This window comes from Acanthochromis polyacanthus, chromosome 5, assembly GCF_021347895.1.
Source record: "Acanthochromis polyacanthus isolate Apoly-LR-REF ecotype Palm Island chromosome 5, KAUST_Apoly_ChrSc, whole genome shotgun sequence".
In the NCBI taxonomy this organism is placed as follows: Eukaryota; Metazoa; Chordata; class Actinopteri; family Pomacentridae; genus Acanthochromis; species Acanthochromis polyacanthus.
In genome coordinates, this window is record NC_067117.1 from 26855392 (window position 1) to 26875880 (window position 20489).

At 39.7% G+C, this 20489-nt stretch overlaps 1 protein-coding gene across 2 annotated transcripts; it reads left to right on the plus strand.

Moving 5' to 3' along the window:
* The first annotated feature begins 4594 nt into the window (after window positions 1–4594).
* Window positions 4595–19092, plus strand: bin2b (bridging integrator 2b). 2 transcript variants are annotated; one of them, XM_022194250.2, is made up of 12 exons: window positions 4595–4829; window positions 7264–7344; window positions 8788–8842; window positions 9297–9391; window positions 10980–11075; window positions 11183–11290; window positions 11381–11466; window positions 11995–12070; window positions 12214–12296; window positions 14187–14859; window positions 16586–16678; window positions 18574–19092. In XM_022194250.2, the coding sequence occupies exons 1-12, from the start codon at window positions 4737–4739 to the stop codon at window positions 18682–18684; spliced, it is 1650 nt and encodes a 549-aa protein (XP_022049942.2). In that variant the 5' UTR covers window positions 4595–4736; the 3' UTR covers window positions 18685–19092. The 2 variants fall into 2 exon arrangements, with proteins under 2 accessions (XP_022049942.2, XP_022049941.2); XM_022194249.2 differs by having other exon boundaries at window positions 4600–4829; window positions 18571–19092.
* The last annotated feature ends 1397 nt before the right edge of the window (window positions 19093–20489 follow it).

A 20489-nucleotide genomic window follows, 5' to 3' on the forward strand; every position in this document is an offset into this window, starting at 1 on the left:
GTTTGATGTTGAGGCCCAGATAAAATGTCCCCACAACACAGAAATATCCTCACTACAGTGGTTTTTAACAGAAAAATTGTCCACACAAAGACAGTAAAAAGCATGAACAGCACACACACACAGAGTAGCACTTCTGAACTTTTTTTCTGAAACAACCTCCACTCTGTGGTCAGAAAACAACAGCACTATAGACTGTGAGAATACACCAAAACACTGAGCTGAAATGAACTATAAAGCTTAATATACTGAAGTGGAGCTGGAGAACTGAGTGAGAACTCTTCAGAAGTTCCTCTTTTAGGTGACTTATGATGCCTTTCCCATTGTTGCTGTATTTTTACATATTGTCTTTTAATATACTGCCATAATAAATCATATAAACTATAACTGCTTTAAACATTATCCATTAATTATTTTGTTAATTTTGTGGTTTATGTTCTCTGTAAATTCCATCCCCCTACATTGCAGTCGAAATGTATCAGATGGAGAAACATACTAAATCATTTTCTATACTTTGTGTAAGAATAAAAATGCAAAATGTTCAAAATATGAAAATCTGCCCATTTGTGCAATAATGTTATCTTCTCAGATTGTCAGACTTATTACCAGAAACACTATAAAGGACATGATGTCAGCTATTGTCCTGAATAACCTTCAAGGAACCTCCAGGGAACATTACAAAAAGGCTCTCTGAAGGTCCTCTAGAGGTCTCACAAAATAACATTTAAACTTTCTCTTAAGCCTTTTTAAATTTTCTCTCAAAGTTCTATTAAAATGACTAAGAAATGTTCCTTGGAGGTTCCCTTGAGGTTCTGTAACACACTGGTTCCAGGGGTGAGGGGGTTTGTGAGACACCAAGTTGGGGCTGCAAAGTGATTTCCTGAAATCCAATTAGAAACTGCATGTTTTAACCTTAATCATTGCAAAACATTAAAATAGTATTTAAGCTTGAACACCCCCAGGGATAGTAAAGGTTGTTATTTTCAGGGTCAGAGGCTGAAAAGTTTGTAAACCCCTGTTCGAAAGTTTCCACAAAATAACCTTCCCTAAAGGTCTGTAATTGTTCCGCAGAGCTGTAGAAGTCAGTAGAGCTGCATTTGTTACGGCACATTACTGAAATAAACAATTAGATGACATTTATCCTCTGACTCATGAGATGTTTATTCCTTGACGCTACCCTGGGGTGAAACATGTTAGTCACAGTGCTGCACTGAGCCAGATGGGTTTTTAATGGAAACTCGCAAACAGGGCGGTTCTGATTATGAGCAAGTTGATATCATTTACAAAACTATCTCCTCATTTCCGTTTTATCCTTACCAGGAAGCAGGGAAAGTTCCCACAAGATTGGCTAACATTGCCTACAAGTTCTAGCAATGTTTAACAGAAAACATTTGAATCTAATGTTCAAAGAATGTTTTATGGTTACTTCTGATTTCTAATAATGTTCCTATAAGGTTAAAAATTAAATAATGTTTTAATTGGGCCATTTAGAGGATGTTTGGAGGATGTTCTCATATTATGTTCCAGGACAACAATAGAAGAGTGTTCTCAAACAAGTATTCAAAAATATTTTCAAGTTATTATCTCGACCTCAGACAGAACGTTTCTTTTCTGAGAATGTTTTTAGGATGTTGTTGAGGGAATATATTATAAAACATTCCCACAAGTTTACATGGAATTAGTTCTAAATGCAACATTCGGTTAACCCTTTAAGAAGAACATTTTAGAATGTATTTAGAGAACTTTATCTTGCCTTTAAGAAGAACAGTGTGGGACTAAAAATAAACTTCCATCTAAAAACAAGACTTGATTTCTCACCTTGACTGCCCGCCTTGCGTCCTACTTCCTCTCACCAGAGATTCTCATCACTTTCTGCCATGTTTTTGTATTAGTTATTGGCTCTAACAAAACAATAGATGCAGCTGTGCCATGTGTCATATTTAACTCATGTTACAATAAGACAGCTCTGAAGAAGGATGATTATGTAAAATGCTTTTTGGTGTGACTCCCCCCCTTACTTTCTTATCTTCTCCAATCACATATCTGGTAGCAGAGAATCAAAAAAAGAGGGATCAGTTGTTATAATCCAGCTGTGTGCCACCACTCATTTATACATCCCAGGTGTGGCTCAGACTTCTGGATACACCTGCATCCTCACTCATAGCTCCTCCGACAAACCTTCTCTTATAAAGTTACATACTGCTTTGTCATAATTTTGTGCCTTGGGCTTTGACTCTCTTGCTCATATGTCTGCCTCAGTCTAAGCTGTGTGCACTACTGGCAGCTCGGGTTTGTAATTTGAGCGAGACACTGTGATGTATCTTCGGCTGCAAAACAGAATGGTCAGAAATTGGCTTGCATACTCCAAAATGAAGTAGATGAAGAAGGATATCCTGGTGTGTATTTTTTCTGCTACACTAGATAGTAATATGGGTACTGAAAAATACTCTAAGAGCCTTTGATTAAATTATGTTCCAGTATCCACATTACCAGACTATACAGCGTGTAAGGAAAATGTGTATTTTGCACTACAACTGCGACAGTCAAAGGTTAAAGCTTGTTACTAGGAAGAAGTAGTAAGTCCTGATTTTATGCATACTAAATAAAGCAGTGCGTACTTTGTGAGGGCAGCTGCAGTTTTAACTAAGAGTAAAAAATGTGTGATTGAGAATGGAGCCTATGTGTGTGCAGGAGAAGAGGCAGCACTATCAGGACCACAGTTGTAGGACCCATCTTTCTGCATTAAGACTTTTGGTTTGAGAGGTTGATTCCACTTCAGTGGTTTATTCCTAAATAGTAATTTCTGTCTAAGTACTTATAGCTTTAAAGGTTTATTCAATCCAAATATTATTTCTCAAGTAACGAATAATGGTTATAAAGGTCTATGCCACCCAAAATACTGCTTTTGGGGCTCCACCTCGGTCCACCTCTTTACTTCGTCCCTCCAGGCAACATGGCTCAGTAAGATTCCTAATAGTAGCACTAGCAAGTAGGTCCACCTCAGTGCCAGTCTATGGCAGTCTGTGGTACCTCAGTGTTAGTCTATGGTGCTATAGTGGCAGTCTATCACATCTCAGTGGTGGTCTGTGGAACTTTAGAAGTTTGTAGCTTTGAAAGTGCCAGTCTGTGGCACCTTAGTGGCAGGCTTTACACTTCAGTGGCAGTCAGTGACACCTAAATGGTAGTTTGCAACACCTTAGTGGCAGACTGTGTCACCTCAGTTGCAGTCTGTAACATCTCAGTGACATTCTCAGTAGTACTCTGTTGAAGTCTGTGGCAATGAAGGACAGTTTGCAACACCTTAGTGGAAGTCTGTGGCACTATCGTGGCAGTCTGTAGCATCTCAATGGCAGTCTGTGGCACCTAAATAGATGTTTCTGGAACCTCAGTGAGGTCTGTAGCTCCTTAATGACAGTCTTTTACACCTTAGTGGCAGTTTGTATTGCCTCAGTGAAAGTCTGCAACATCTCAGTATCAATGTCAGTAGCACTTTATTGAAGTCTGTGACACCTTAGTGGAAGTCTGTGGCAACTCAGTGACGGTGTGTCGCAGCCTGTGGATCTTTAGTGGCAGTCATTTTACCTCAGTGGGAGTCTGTGGCACTTTGCAATCTGTGGGCCTAAAGTGGCAGTCTGTGGCACTTCAGTGGCGGTCTGTGGCAGTATTTGGCGCCTTACTTGCAGTTGTTTCACTTCTTTGCTGTCTGTGACACTTCAATGGCAGTCTGTGGCCACAGGGAGGATCCTGTCCCCTCTCTATTTTTCAGTAAACAAACTACAGCTGAGAATAAGTGTTTAACAGGGGTGAAAGTAAGCTGGAACGGTCCGGAACTGCGTACCGGCAAAAGATCTGGTGGCGGAACGCAGTTCCGGGAAAAGATCTGCTGGCGGTACGCCGCTCTTCCACCGTTATCTATGTGTACGCCGGTACGCCGCCCGGCCTGCCTGCTATCAATAGATATCGACCGGAGTTCACTCAGCAGTACGTGAGTGCGCATGCATGTCTACTTCCATAACACAGCGATTGTTATGGTCAGTAGTAGCCAATAGCAAATAGGTGCGCTTGATTTATTGCACTGGGGCGAGCAATAAATTACACCTGAAATTCCACACGTTCTTGTGATTGGCTGAAAAACTTTCAACAGGATTTACAATGGTTAGCATCGACGGAATGGGGTGAAAGTAAGCCGGAACGGTCCGGAACTATTACTAATAGTTCCAGCAAGAATTTAAAACTACTTTCACCCCTGGTGTTTAACACACAAAGCCGTGTAAAATCCTTCTGATATGTGAACTTAAAAAAATATTTTTTTCGACACATTTGAAAGCAGCACTGCTGCAACTCCTCCTGGTGACGTCACGTTGCTGAATCAGGTCCGCGTCATCGGAAAACGTCATTTACACTCATAATTTTCAGGTGAGTGTAGTTGGATGACTTCCACCTTTGGCAGACTGCAGGTGGGAGTGAAGTTACTCAACAGCATAGATGATGTTTGTTCTGAAACTGTTCCACATAATTCCTTCGACAAGTTTGAACAGGACGAGCAGCGTGATGATGATGATGATGATGTAGATGTAAAGCGTTTCCGTGCTGCTGGGCTGGTCCTGATCACTGCCTTGTCTCCGTGTTTGTCTTGATACTTGTGCCGTTGCTCCGCCTTCAGCGCCTTGAATTGAAGAGTGGATCCGCTGAGGAAGCAGACGGCGGACTGCGCTCAGGACGCACGAACACAGCTGACGATGGCGGACAACAAGATGGGCCCGAACCTCCAGGCTGGAGCCGGATTCTTTGCCAAACGGGTCCAGAAGTCTTTGAATCGAGCCCAGGAGAAGGTGAGCCTGAAAAACACAACTTTTCTCTGAAGGTTCACTGAGTGCATTTCACTTCTTCACTGCGCCTACAATGGCTGTCATGAGTCTGGTAACACATGAGACAGATTTGTTCAAGCTTCCTCGGTGGTTTAAAGTCATTAGGGGCCCCGATCTTTCCTTAGAATTACTCTATTAAGCCTCTGTGGAACTAGAAACACGAGGAATATCTGACAGCACTGGCTATAAAGTTGTGTGGTTAAGAAGAAACATGAAAATGACTTTTAGGTTCAGTTTTGCAAATGAGAGAGTGTAAGAAATGACTGTTTTCTCATGAATCATGCCATTTAAAACCACTTGCAGTAGGATCTGTACCGTTATCTTAGTCTACGCCTACTTGTAAGGGTGTAAAACCATTCCAACAGAGCTTAAAATTAAAAGTCAGAGCTTGTTCTGCACTCTCCTCAATGCAAAAGACTGTAAACCACTATCTCTATGTTTCCACCTGCCTGCATTTAAACCATTTTCCCTTTTGGCTGTTAGCCTGATGCCTTATTAAAGCAGTAGCTTGGACTTTCCCTATCAGAGCACCACAGTGTTGTTCAGTGCTGTACAGCTTTGTGTGGACACACAAAACCTGCCACTTCCTGACTGTGCACTTCCCCTCGCTTTTCTTTCTTACTCTGTCTGTGGTTGACTTGTTTGATTTCACTGCTACGCCTAAAAACAGCAGCTACGGAGGATTGCATGAACTCTGAAGACTTGAAGGGCAATTTTGCTGATTCAGAGGGCTTTAAAAAAAAAAGCTGTGAGTAATGGGACAATAAGCTAATTTCAAATTAAAGACCATGTAATGTGTCATTCAGATTTTCAAACACCTGCATGCACTGGACTGTGAACAACATTGTTATAGTTAAGTATGTGTGTAGTTTCGGTGAGGCACTGGAGTGTGTAACATTAGAGTCTGTTGTGGCTGTCTGATAAATCAACTGGACCAGTATTGGCACGCTTTGGCATATATGCTGCTGAATATGTTACCACTCTTCAGTTTGTCATATTAAGAGAGCTAACGGATTATTTTTTTTCACTGTAAAATGTGCTGATCAGTACATGTTATGGTCACAAATCTCCAAAAAATTAAACAAATGAAAGGTTCCTTTTTCATGTTTTTATTTTTGCGTAAAAAAATCTAATCCTTTAAAAAGTTTCCATTATGTAGATCTGTTTCAGTCTGAAAGTCCAGTTTCAGGCTGTTAGTTATTATTGGGGAGTAATTATTGCTTGACTGATGCTAGAGTTGAAGAAATAACTTAAAAATGCATCATCTGTTTCATTTCTTTTAAAACATTAACAAATACCTCAATAACAAATCCTGTAGATTTTTCTCTTTCAAACTGTGACCAACATAAATAGTAAGCTGGACATTTTACAGTTAGAAAAATAAACTTGCCACTAACAATTGGTGGATAAAATGTGTAACGAGAAACTTGCTTCTAAATAAACTCAAATATAGTTTGGCTTTTCAATAATGCAGTTTCTTGTTACTCATCTGACTAACCAGATAGATCGCAGGTCTTAACTTGCCCTTCCACTATCTCCATGATACCATTTTCAAATTTCCCTTCACTACAAGAAAACCACAACAAAAGCCTCAGAGCAGCAACCTACAACACTGGAAATTTCAAGTTTTTCCAAAGTTTTGGATTGTGCAATAAATCCGTCATGCTTGTTTTGTTAAAATGAAACCACCCTCCATCCACCCAAACATTGCCCTGTAACTATTTTGAGTGAACACCATTAGTGCATCTTGTTCTTAGCCCTACCTAACATGATTGTGATTGAAGAAATTCAAACAAGCTACATCTTTCTCTCCCACTATAGCAGAATGATGATAAGATTCAGTCAGACCATTCTAAACAACGCTGAGCCAGTGCAAGGAATGGTCTACGTGAAACTACTTATCATCTGACTTCTATACCAACATAGTTACATTCGTCAGGCAATCAGATTAAAGGAATAACATATTATGCATTTATGTTGGTCAGTTTAAAAAATAAACTTTCAGAACTGATGAGATGAAACTATGCACACCACACCATCCAAAACTTGGAATTTCTATTACCCATATTGCAAATCAATTATTGACAGTTCTATCAGATATTCAGGTGTCTTATGCTAGCGGTAGCTAACTTAGCCTTGGGATGCTAACCTTTTAAATAAGTCTAAAATGAGAAGTAGTCTTGACATAATTTTCCACATCCCGACATTAATTCAGTTTCAGATTTTAACTCCAACCAAACAGTCTGGTGACTTAGTTTGAGGACATTCATCGGATGTCACACGACTTCTTCTAAGGCCATAAAGGTCTTTTTCACATTTTCTTCCCAAACACATGTAAGCAGACTTTGTTGTGTCACTCAGTTGATGAACTGTACTCACTCTGACTCTGTTCTCTCAGGTCCTTCAGAAACTGGGTAAAACCATGGAAACCAAGGACGAACAGTTTGAGCTCTGTTTCCAGAACCTCAACAAACAACAGGTACTTCAGCACACTTTAACACGGAAATGTCTGTCTGCATGCTAGTCCCCTACTCTCTTCAGCCTGATCCAATATAAAACTTTGCTGCAATTCACTTATATAATTACAACACTTGTTTTATCCTCCACTGACAAAAACTCCAGCTAATTAGTGCCAAGTCAAGAAAAGAGAAAGAAACCCACAATGATATGTTCCTCTTGTTGTATCGAGATGCCAAACCACAAGTTCACAATCAACTTGACCTTGAAAACAGGAAATACTTTGTACAAGATGCAACTCTCTCTTATTTTCTTATCTATTCTGTTTAAACAGTGCTTATTATGTCTTCCCTAGAGATCTGTGAAACGGCATTACCCGCCTTTGTAAAAGACAGGAGACAACTTTGACTCAGTTTTGGTTTCTGAAAAGAATTTAGACTATGTCAATATGAAAAAAAGAAGAAGCATTATATATTTATACACTTAGGACGTTCATACCGTTCTGTTCATACTCCTCTTCTGTCCATACTATATCATGCTGTCTATACCATACTGCATACACTGCACTTTTACTGCTTTTTAGCACATCTAGTTAGATGCTAAGCTGCATTTTGTTGTCTTAGTACTGAAGTTCTGTGTATCTAATTTTTTTTTAAAATAAAATTTTAAAAACGGTAAAATGCACAACCACTCCTTGTAACACTCATGGGTTTTGCTGCTACAGCATTTTTGTTCTGATATGTCTGTTAACTTGTGTGCTGATGTTAGCAAATTTTAGAGGATGAGTTTTTTTCTTCTGTTTTTTTGTTTTGTTTTTTTGCGAGCAGGAGAATGACATGCAGTAAGGGTCTATGCTGGCTGGAAACTTACTGTTGAAATGCTTTTGCACCCAAACCGCTCAGTTATCAGGTCACACTGATGATAGCAGATAGATACTGCGACATAATTGGAACTGCGCAATCGGTGCATTGCTATGTTTGTTAGTACTTGTGTGACTGTTCCATTAAGTTTCAACATACATTATTATCCCCTTAGCAAAGTGGCCACCACCGCCCTGTTGGGCAAGCACTTTAAGTCGCTCAAAGCTCATTTAGTGTTTAACCTAACAACTGCAGCACATGTTGGAGGGAAACTGCAGAGGAGCAACAGGAAGGAAGTCTGTGCAATGACAAGACGTGCTGCTTTCACTTCACTACCATCGCCACATCAAATGTTGTGATTCTCATTTAATTTTAACTCAAAAATGTGGTGAGACGTTCAGGTGTTATGATCATATGCAGATTTGAGCCAGAAAAGGTTACACCGCAAATAGATGCAGCCCTCTGCCAAGCAGAAGCACACCGATGTAATCATTCTGTGTTGTTAAGGAAAGGATAAAGCACAAGTGGCACAGATCTGTCACGCAGATAATGTTATCGAGCGATACTGAATTTAACTTTATTTTCTTCTTTGCTTCTGCACGCAGATTGACGGGACCAGGTTGTTTAAAGATGTCAAAGCCTACTATGCAGCAGTGAAAGGTAGGTTTTACCAAACGTACTCAGCATATGCACACACACAGCACTGTGCTCTTTGTTGAAAATTTAGGGAAGTGAATTTCTTCTATTCTTGGACCCTGTGTCAACTTTTGCAATTCTGTCTGCGTTGCCAGGTTGTACAAGAGCAAATAAAAATCCTCCAGTGGAAAAACGGCAGACGCAGCACTGCTTATGTGATTCATGCGCAAGAAACTATTGTGTTTCTGTCGTTGTCAGCTTGTTGCTCCTGCATTGTGAGCTCCGATCAGGAAGCCGCTGTTGTTCTGACCTTTTCGATGTGGGTGTAGCAGCAGCGCCACAAACCCTAAAAACAATACCACCACAGTGCTGAGTGTTCTGCACGAGCTCCATGATAAATTGATCCTTATGGAGTCAGGGTTACATTTTAAGATTTTCTTTTTTCGTCCTCCTCCACTTTCCTCTTCCTTCTCCACAGCCATGCATGAGACGTCCAAGCGGCTGTCCCAGACGTTGCGAGAAGTTTACGAATCAGACTGGAACGGAGTGGAGGACCTCGCCCTTATTACAGACGTAGGATTATGATATATTTCATGCAAATATGTGCTTCAGCCATGTTTTGATAAAATCAGGTTCATTTCCAATGGTTGGGCTTGTTTTCAGAAAATTTGCTGCTACTGTGAATGTTTAATTAAGACAAATCAAGGTTGTCATGGAAACCTACACTTCCAGACTTGAGTTTGTTAACAGGGATACTGTACACATATGGTAGAAACATTACAGCTGCATTACTCAGTTTTTAAGCCGTTGGTGGCAGCACAAAGAGCTGACCATCACATGTGAGATATTATCACATTTGAAGTTAAATAGGCTAACATTAGCAAACGGATGGCCCAGTTTAGATTTAAGTCCAAAAATCACTCTCTGTTTTAGTCTGGTTGAGAATAATGAGCATAATTTCTGTGTCTTTTGCAGCTCAAAACTCTAAAGTTAATTAGCTGCTAACTTTAGCTTGGTTTTGAATGGATTCTCATATAGTAGCACGGTTGATGATAGCGCCCAAGTTGAAAACACTGCCCATGAATCCCAAGCATTGAGCTGAGAGATGGTTAAAAAGGTTTTTAAAATGAGCAGAATCGGGTCATAATTCTTTGCGGATTGGTCATTGTGAACGACCACTTTGTCATTTATTTTTACGATTGTTCCAATTAGAATACTGAGCAATGCAGCTTTAAATGCATGCATAGTCGTCCTAGAGATTTTCATTGCTATGCCGTTATCTTGTTCAAACTTGAAAAATGTTTGTTGCACTAATTTTTTTCCAACTGTGATTTCACACATTTCGCAGGTTTGTCAGAAATGAATTAGACATTGAAATTTAAATTATAAGCAGTCATGTAAAATGTGTGTATTTACCTGCATTCATGCTAATTGTAGCAGTTAAGTTCTTGATTGAAGTTGAGCCTAAAGTCCCTCTGCAGTCCTAGAATTAAACCCTGAAACCTCATCTGTCTATATAAAAGTTACACATTAAGAGATTTTCTCCCTGAAAATAATCCCTTCTTGCTCTGTAATTGCTTAGATGTAAGTGGTTCACCCTAGAATTTTCAGATTTCCCTGCTTCTTTCTCTTCACGCCTTCACCACTTGCTATAGTTTGAACACACCAGCTTCAAATGCTCAAACACTGTAAAAGTGCTGAACAATGGCAACTTGTAATATTTGAGTAATTTAATCATTCATGTTGAAACCTGAGATCAGTTCTGAAGAAGAATAATGATGATTCAAAAAGTCCCAACCTGCATGTGACAGGATTGATTCCTTAGGTTTGCTACATGTTACACTTCAGAGGTGTTTTTTGAGACTGTCATCAGGTGGGAATGCTCAGCCTGGCTACTTTCTTCACTCACAATCCATCTTCCAGCGTATGAAGTCCCTACATAGACATCTTCACCATGTAAAAATACCCTTATTTTGACAGGAGGGTTTTTTCCAGGCCAGTTTTTCTGTATCATTTAAGTCAGTGTAGCTTTCCATATTGTGATACAATGTTCATTTATACATACATATTTCCTTGTGGGACAGTCCCTGGTTGAAACAATGTTTGTGGCTTGGATAATGCTTTCCAGTTGCACTGATGTGACATCAACTGTGTCTTTTAGAGTGAAGACTTGCTCTGGAACGACTATGAGGAGAAGCTAAATGACCAGATGGTTCGCACCATGGAGAACTATACAAGCCAGTTCCCTGAGGTCAAGGTAACCCGAGGCTTCTTAACTTGAATCAGTCCTTGCAAAACTGAGTGTCCGTTTTAAATTCTCAAATGCTACCAGACTGATTTTCTTTTCCCATTTTCCTTTTTCAGGAGCGAGTTGCTAAGCGTGGCCGCAAACTGGTGGACTACGATTCAGCACGCCATCACCTGGAGGCTCTACAGAGTGCCAAGAAGAAGGATGAAGCCAAAATAACCAAGGTAGTGACCATTAAAGAAGTCGTAACACAGAAATGTGAAGTGTTATCCGATAACTGTGATTTTAAAGTTCTTCCAAATCATCTCTGACAGGCAGAAGAGGAGTTCAACAAAGCCCAGAATGTCTTTGAAGAAATAAATAATGAGCTGAGAGAAGAGCTGCCTGTTCTCTATCAGAGGTATGGTTGACTGGATTCCCAGATTAGTAGAATCTCAGTGGAATTTAGATGAACAAATCTGTAGGTATTCCAGAAAAACAAGATGCACAAGGACTATTTGGAACATACAATAAATGAGAAGTGTGTTGTACGTAGCAATCGCTTTCCTTCATTGTTTTTTCAATCAGCCAGTTGTTTAGTTTATGTAATCCTAAAGAAAATTAAATAGTGAACAAACTGAATTCACAGTTTCTCAGTCTGACAAAAATACATAATTTAAAAAAAAAAAAAGGCATAAACCTGAAATCGCACACATGAAAATGATTTGCTATCAGATTTCAGATTTAATTTATACAGAAGAGTAGGAATTGCATAATTTAGTGTTTTACTGTTTATTTTATTAAGGGTTTTTTTTTTTGCCTCCTTTAGATAGGCAATGGGGAGGTGATGGGAAATCTTCCCAAGACGATGCAGAAGACAGCATAACCAAACTTAAACATGTGTCCTGTGGATGAGCTGAGTGTTAAACTGCTTTCTTTGTCCTTGCAGTCGGATAGGTTGCTACGTGACAGTCTTCCAAAACATATCAAACCTGAGAGACGTCTTCTATAAAGAAATGAGCGTGGTAAGACGTGACACAGAGCGCTTCATTTCCTCACTCTTATCCTGTTTACAGGATGTACTTAATGGTGTAAAAATTAGAACGAACTCTCTTCGACCTGCATTTTTGATTGTAGTTGGTTGCTTATGTTGCGCTTTACGTTACAGCTGAATCGTGACCTGTATAATGTGATGAAGAAACTAGAGACTCAGCACTCGGGCAAAGCTTTCATCGTCAAGGGTCTGGACAGGTAAGACTTTATGTTGCAAACATTACCTCTTTGTGGTTCCCAACAAGAAATAGCTTGACTTGTATTTACACCCGTACACACGTGGCCAAAAGTGGTACAAGAACACCTCATTAAAACAATGCTCCATTCTTCCTGCAAAGTGTTGCAATTCAAAGCTAGTTTGCTCTGCCAATGTTGGTTCACCGTGGAATAGAACAAAGTAGTTGTGGAAAGAGCTGAACGCTTCATGTTCAACTAAGATCTTCTAAAAAGGTCTGAATAAAATTGAGCCCAATGAGTAAGTGAATTATAGTCATAGTTCAAGCAGACTGTTGTTTTCATTCAGTATCATACTCCTCTTCAATTATAACTTCACTTCATCTTATTTGAATGGAGAAAAGTACTCATTCTGCTCTTTGGTATCAATGTGTGCAGCACTCTCGGTATGGATAAGATTAAAAAAAAAGATTGACATGCATGATCAAGATAAAGCATACGAAACTGATTCTCTGCTGTACACAACTACAAATGTTATTATAAAGATTCAGGACCATTCAACTGTAGTCTGACTGAATTTAGATTGTAGGTATACATCTGCCACAGGCTGCGCATTTTACACAGCATTCTCCTCCCCTTCCTCTAGCTTATTGTTTTCAAAATCTATTTCTATAAGCAACAGCAATAACAATCTCTAGGCAGCAACCTACATGCTGAAAATGTCAAGTTTTGCCATAAGTTTAGTGGATAATCTATTTTAAAGACGGCACTCCCTTCACCATGTGCAAATGTTCCACAAAAACAATTCCACCATCACTATTGTCATTAACACTGATGGCACGCCATGCTCTAAACTCCAACCAAGACAACTATGATTGATTTAAAGAAATCCAAACGTGCCAAAGCTGTGATAATGATGTGAAGCCAGACAGTTGACAGTGCTGTGTATAATGGTCTGACTGTCTAAAACGAATGCAGCTGTAGCTAGCCTCTTTGGACATGGGCACAAGAAGGAAAACTGGTCCCATTTGTACAGAAAGGTAGTTCGAATGACCGAAAACTCAAACTCATGACCAAGCTGACCACTGTCTGAGCAGTGTCTGAATGAAACGGGGTTCATGAAAGAAGATCCAGGAGACTGTTTTAGAAAGTTTGCTTAAATGCATGCTAACAACAAAGAGAGGAGTGTCCTTTGGAGACGGTAAAGAATTTAGTCACGTCACAAGTAACATCAGAACTAATTCACATCACTGAAGGAAAAAAAATGAAGCTTTTAGTCACCCCTCCCCTCCAGTGAACCAAGAAAGCTCGGTTGTGTTATGAGGCTGTTTTTTTGTGTTAAGCTCAGGTTGCCTTGACACTGTGCTGGGAACAGTGAAATCAGAAGATTATGCAGGGAGCAAAACAAGTCATTTTATCAGGGAGGTCTGTCTCAGTCATGGGTCATGGCTCCATGATGATAATGACCAAGAAGCGCACATTTAAAAGCACCAACAATGGGTGAACAGAAAGAATAGAGCTACACCGGTATGATCTGCTTTGACTACTCATTTTAGTCCAAGTCAACCTTTATGGAAAGAAGTGAAAAAGGTCAGAGGAAGCACTAATTAGGCTTGTGTGCAATACTTTGCTTACAAACAGTCAAACTACTTGCTGAGAAGTGTAGAAGTCTCCAAAAAAGTCATCTGTTGTTGTGTAGAAAATAAAGCTCTATTAAACGTGGAATATACAGTGGTGGGTACCAGTTACTTCAGTCAGTCGACTTGTTTTGCAGAAGATTATGTTTTCCCTTTAAGTGGAATTGTATTGAGACTTTTGGCCACATGTGTATTAAACGCTGCAGTTTCTGTCCCAAATGTTGGACTATTAATATAAACTGTGTCAGAGATAATGAAAGTGCTTCTATCTCTCCAGTAACGCATCCAGCAAGTCAAAGAAGAGAAAGTCCTTGCTTATCTCCAATCCCATCCCCTGCAACACAGCATTCCCAGCCGACCATGTCTCCATCCTTTCCTCTACCCAAAATGGAAAAGACCCTGCACATTCTTCCCCTGTCCAGCGGACTGAAAGCATCTCTGAAGAACGCAGCCCGCCAGAAGAAAGCAGTGTTGCATCTAAAAGTGTCAGCTCATCAGACTCTGATCTCAGCTCTACTGGCATCAACACACCCAAGAGGCAGTCGGTCTGTGACAACGAGGGCAGCGACAGGAGCACAGGAAGTCACAGTCCAGAGGAAGCTCAGGCAGCAGCCGAGGCAGAAGCAGAGCTCGCTACAAACCAGTCAGATGACTCCGGAGTGGGAGTGCTGAAGTCAGAGGCTGCAAGTCAGGAAGCGACTAGTCCGTCTGATTCTGCAGATAGCAACGACCCGCAGAGTCCTGAAGAAGACACAGCGAACGATCCACCGTCAGAGGAGGCCAAGTCAAAACCTGCACCGGTTCCAGCCCCTCGTCGATCTTTCCGCTCCACAGAGAGACACTCACCTGCCAATAAGAAAGAGGAGACGGAGGAAGCATCTGAAACACCTGAGACAGCTGAGTCAGAAGAAGACTCCAGTTCCCACAATCCACCAGGCTTCCTATACAAGGTACATAAGAATGCTTTCAAGCAGCTGATATGTTGAAAATGAACATATGAAAACAGTATTAGCGTGGACACTCATACTGAGGAATCTGCACAGAATTATCAGATGAATTTGCATCTCCTTTCAACTTTTAGCTCACAGTTTAAAAATATGGCCACGGATTTATTGTTTTAGTTCACACTCACCACCCCTACCACTTAAGTGCTGTTCTCAGGTGCTTTCAGGGAAATAAAGCTCTAAAGCCATCAAACCACTGCCTGCTCAGCAGCAAAAGGACACAGGCATAGATGAGCTAATGGACATAGTAGCTAAACAGCTGCAAACATTTCCAACTAGAGTTAGTAGAGACCAAAAACAAAGATACAAGAAGTGAATATGAGACTTGCATTTGCCAGGTGGGCAGAAACAGGACTCCAAATAAATATACATGCTGAAGTTTATAACAAGTTGGTTATGTTAAATTAAAAGGCAGAGATACTGTATGTCACTGTTGTGTGCTCTGCTTTCTTTTTACTTTAAATTTTGGAGAAGGTGGACATGTAAGACTTCATTAATCTCAGAATGGGTCAGAACGTTAGCTTAGCATAAAAAACTATTGGTAGGACAAGCAGCTAGCCTGGCTAAAGTTCAGAAATATCTGTATATTTTATAGCTCGCTTATTCTCATTTACACTCATTTTTGTTTATCTAAAATCAAACAGAAATATACAACCAGCCCCCTGCTCCTCTTTTGTATGCTAAGCTAGGCTAAACAGGTTTTCCAAAGGGAGATGTTTTCTTCACCATGCTTCATTGTTGGTCTGTTTAGTTGTTTTCAGGCTTGAACCAGAACAGGTTTTTGAAAATTGCTTTAATTCAAAAGCCTAGTTACAATTCTTCACAGATTAATAAAACATTCAAAATGTGTAAGCTAACACTTGAAATAATTTTTTCCCCACATTTTTTTTGTTTGTTCTTACCACAAACAACAGCATGATGCATTCATATGAATATTTTTGGTTGATTTAATAAAATTATTTATTACTAGAAATCCTCAAATCTCTGTGAAAGCAATATTATTTGTACATGGTCTTTGACAAATGCAATAAAATAAAAATAAGGATTCAAATGTATTTAGACAAAGTTAAACAAAATCACTCCTTTATAAGTAGATGACACTAATTAACAGATATCAGATTTTAAGGATATAGTTTAAAATGAAGCCACAATGTTTTCTTTGACTTCTGATTGCATTAGAATTCAAATGTTTTTAAAGTTAGTTGGATCTCACTCATCATTCACACAATAAAAATATTCCAAAATATTCTTTTTACTTTCAAAATACAGATGGTAGATAAGTGAGACAAACATTGCTTTCTTTTATGTGTTGCTTTTGCACAGAGTTGTATCTTTTTTGTCATTTTTGAGCAATTACACAACTCCATGTTAAAAAAAAATGGTTTGTTTCAGGCAAATTACAAAAACAATGAAACAAATAAATACATTCTTTGTTGTGTTTGTCAGAGTTTTGATCTGAGATTTCTGTTCCTGTTTGGAAAACTGCTTTATACTAAAGAAATATTTCCTGGAGTGTACTGGTTGTTTTTCTTATCACCACCGACATAATCCATTTACCTCTGTTGTACTGGGTCTGAAGAGATCTCACAAATCATCTCCCAACCTGTAAGAATAAGTTTGTATTATTTGTGTGAACTCAGCTTGCATTAATGTATCCTGTGCTTCACACCAGGGGGTGGCGCTAGAGAGCCATGCAGCGTCTGATGAAGGCCTGCTGCAGTTTGAACAGGGAGAGGTCATCCTGGTGCTCTCTGACTCTCTAGAGGTTTGTGTTTGTGTGTACTTGTGAAGCATATCTCACTTCCTGTGATTACACACATCCTGTAAACTCTGGACCTCGATATGTCGTTAAAGCCAATACTTTGCAGCTTTGTCGTTTCTGTTGAGGCCCTTTACGTGCAGCCTGCAGCTACTTTTCATGACAAGTGATGAATTTTTATTTTTCCCCTCACTAAAAATGTGTCATGGAGATTTGCGCTGCAGATGAAATGAATCTGACAGCAGGAAATGTCAAGTGGAGGTCTCAGCAGAACATGAGTGGACGTTCTACAGCCGTCACACGTGGTTAGGATTAGGGATATGGTTCTGCAGAGGTTCCTTATTTAAATGTTTGAACGTCAGGGGACATATTCACTAAACATCCTGAGGCTAAAGGTAGCCCCAAAGTTGGAAGAGACATCCAAAAAAGTAAAGAGTACCTTTAGGATTACTAAGATTTTGGCCTGAAAGTGTTTCACAAACCATTTTAGAACTAGAAGTAGCTCCAGACTAACTTTTGCATTGCTTCCATATTGGTTGCATTGATCCGGCCAAGTTTGTCACTTAGGTGCACCCTAAATTTATCACCGCACCTTGTACCACTGTTTAATACACAAATGTAATCTTATATATCAGTTCCCATATACATCAGAAATTAACACATTATGTGGATTATTGTAAATAAGAATTAAGTTTAAATGTGTTGTACATTAGCTTAGAAATGCACACTAACCTTCTAAATGTTTATATTTTTTGTCAGGAAAAGTTGATTTATGGTCATTTTGAAGAATGTCATTTTTGGAGCTTTTGAACCCACATTAGTGTGAATGGAGCAGACAGAATAACAGAAACACCAGTCATGCCTTGGTACATCTAATAAAACACTGATAGCTTATTGTGAAAGACATCCATCTGATTGTAAATGTTACTTCTGAGATTTCTCATAGACATGCAGACTTGTTTCACTGAGGAATCTGAGGTGACTGTGACTAAACGATTTTTAGTCCTGTTATCAACTGGCGACCAGGATAGATTTTATAAAGCAGCAACTTGCGTTGTTTCTGTTCTAGATAGCACACACAGAAAAGTATAAATACACCACGTCTCACTGGCTATTTTACAGCCAATTTACCAAGTTCTTATTTAAAATCTTCATGTACAATGATTCTTTCTTATCTATAAGTCCTATAGACAATCAGGTGATGCTTTACTTTACCTGAGTATTTCCACTTTAAGAATATACTGAATAGCCTACTGCTATTAGTAGGAGGGCTACATTACTTATTGATACTACACTTCATGCTAGTTGAGTCTGCTACTTGCAATCTGTTACTCCATGTGTGGTCAAAAAGCACATAGTTGTCCTCCAAAATGGACAATGAACTAGTATGAAATGCCAGTATTGCTGTTTGATGGGTGTTATTATGGGCAACTGGAGTTGAATTAATGGTGTTCAATGAGTCCAGAAAAAAAAGGAGATTAAAAGCACAGAAATGTGGCACACCAATCTTGCAGTAGTATCTATATTTAAACTTTCATTACAATCTTTTCTATGCATCTGGTCCAATTCACTTGCATGCTCTAATGTATTTGTTACGTCAACCAGTACGTAAAGGAATTCCGACATCCGTCAACCCTGCCCCTTCTTTTAGGTTAGCAGTTCTTTCAGTTGGTCTGCAAAAGAAGGAAACTCTTTCTAAGGAACATTTAGTGCCATTTATTAAGCTTCCTAATGGTGAGATCAGACACTTTGTGATCCAGATGTTTTTTAGTCCGTCCCTTACGGAGCAGAAAATCGCCCCGCAAGTAAATTCTTACAGTCATTCACAAAGTATCTGATTAGCGGGTGGGGTTTGTGTCCTTAAGATCTTACATGTGTTTACTGTTTGTGTCTCGCAGCAGGAAGGCGTGGTGAGGGGGATCAGGGAGGAGAGCTGGAAGCAGCACCGGGATCTAGAAAATCACTCGGGGATCTTCTCGGAAAAACTCATCGAGTCCATTCAGGCAGAGTGAGCCAATAGTCACTCCTCAGCCTGTCACACGTTGTTTCTTCTGACGTGCTGTAATGGTGACTCAGACACACACACACCCACACAACACACACACACACACACACACACACACACACACACACACACACACACACACAGGGAGTGAGCACATATGTTTGGGGCGCAGGAGCTGTACAAACAAATGAGCACAAGTCCCACGTGTTATGATGTTGCAACCTGAGGAACAAATGCTTTTGAGCTGCAGAACATTTTGTAAGATGTTTGGAAATTCTACAGTATTTTGCTCTTTTTTTTTTTTTTTGTATTTTTAACGTCTTTCCATGAGACACTGTGAAACATAAAAAGAATCTTTTTAAGCTGATATTATAATCTTGTGTAAAATGTTCTAATAAAGTTCAAAGTAAAGCTGTTTAATATAATAAGTTTTGTGTCTTGCTGTTTAATTCAGTTGGTCGGGCAGATTTCCATTCTCAGAGATATCAGTGGGATTTGCATTTTGTAAATAAAGGAAATCGTTGCTGCAAGTCTGCAGATAAACAGCCAGAGATTGAGAAAGAGCCACAATGATTCACTCGAAAGGAATGTGAAAATATTGTCAAGACCTGGAAACTGAAACACAATGACTGATTGACTGTGAGAAGTTTATAGAGGAGGGATCTGTCTCGCATAAAAATTTAGGTAGCTGGGTCTGACTTCCCCTGGTTTGGCTGCTTCACTGTGTGGAAGCAATAAGCTAAAGTGAGAATCTAGGAATCAGAAAGGCACGACCAGCTGGACTTGGGTAAAGGACGAGAAATTACTAAAAGACAGATCTGTAATGCTGATGGTGTTTTTCTTATGGTTGTAATTAGCTGAGACTGTCAATGTGCATCTGCTCCAGCAGCCTTTAATTGTAATCTCCCATGTTTCTAAAGGATCAACATGAAGCAGAATCACTTGTGGTGCTTTATGCCACTGGACACTGCATACAGGGTGGTAGAATTCTTAGTTGTGGTGACAAAGTACCTCCATACCTGAATAACTTGAATTGTGAATAAAAACTGGTCAAACTGCTAAAACCAACCGTTAGGTGGGTATTAAAATTTGCACTTTATTGCTAAATAAGCAGCACTTCTGGTGTGCTTTTCTATCTTAGTGGTACTTGGTGAGCTTACAGTGTTTTACCTGTTGATCTACTCACAATCCAGTGGCACCAGAGCTGCTGTACAAAGTATTTGCCTTCCATGAGGAGCAATTTCAGCTTTCAGGACAATTCAGTATGCGGAGGGGTTTGGATTTGCACCACCAACCTTACGATTAGTCAACAGCCTGCTCTACCACCTGATCCACAGCTGCCCTCTAGTCCCAAGTGGATGGATGTATGGATGGAAAAAATACAGCATCATAGTGCTGCTAGCACTGACTAATGAGTCATGCTAGCAGCTCTTTACTTTTTCCATCCATACATGATCTATTTTCGGTGTTGGGTCACAGTGGCTGCAGCCTAAGCAGAGCAAATAAAATACAGTTGTAAACCAAAGCTTACAGGCACCTGAAAAGACCTTGTATATCATGATAGTCTTGAGTTTACGATGACTCCTATAACTTTAAATTTTCAGTGATGGTATTATTGAAACACGTGTCTTTGTCACAAAACGATCGAGCATTTTAGTTGTTTCTGAAGGTGACAGCCTGATGATAACAGAACCATGTCATCCACTAAAAGCAGACATTCTTCACTGAGGTTCCTAAACGAGACAACCTCCTAACTCCGGCTGTGTCTTGTAATCTCCTATGAATATCGCCAACAGGACAAGAGACCAGGGG

What these genes read in the sequence shown, in the direction of transcription:
- bin2b (XM_022194249.2), top strand. Translation starts at nt 4,737, where the DNA reads ATGGCGGACAACAAGATGGGCCCGAACCTCCAGGCTGGAGCCGGATTC. An exon ending in AGAACCTCAACAAACAACAG is followed by an intron (nt 7,345 to 8,787) that starts GTACTTCAGCAC and finishes TTCTGCACGCAG; the next exon opens with ATTGACGGGACCAGGTTGTT. An exon ending in ACCTCGCCCTTATTACAGAC is followed by an intron (nt 9,392 to 10,979) that starts GTAGGATTATGA and finishes TGTGTCTTTTAG; the next exon opens with AGTGAAGACTTGCTCTGGAA.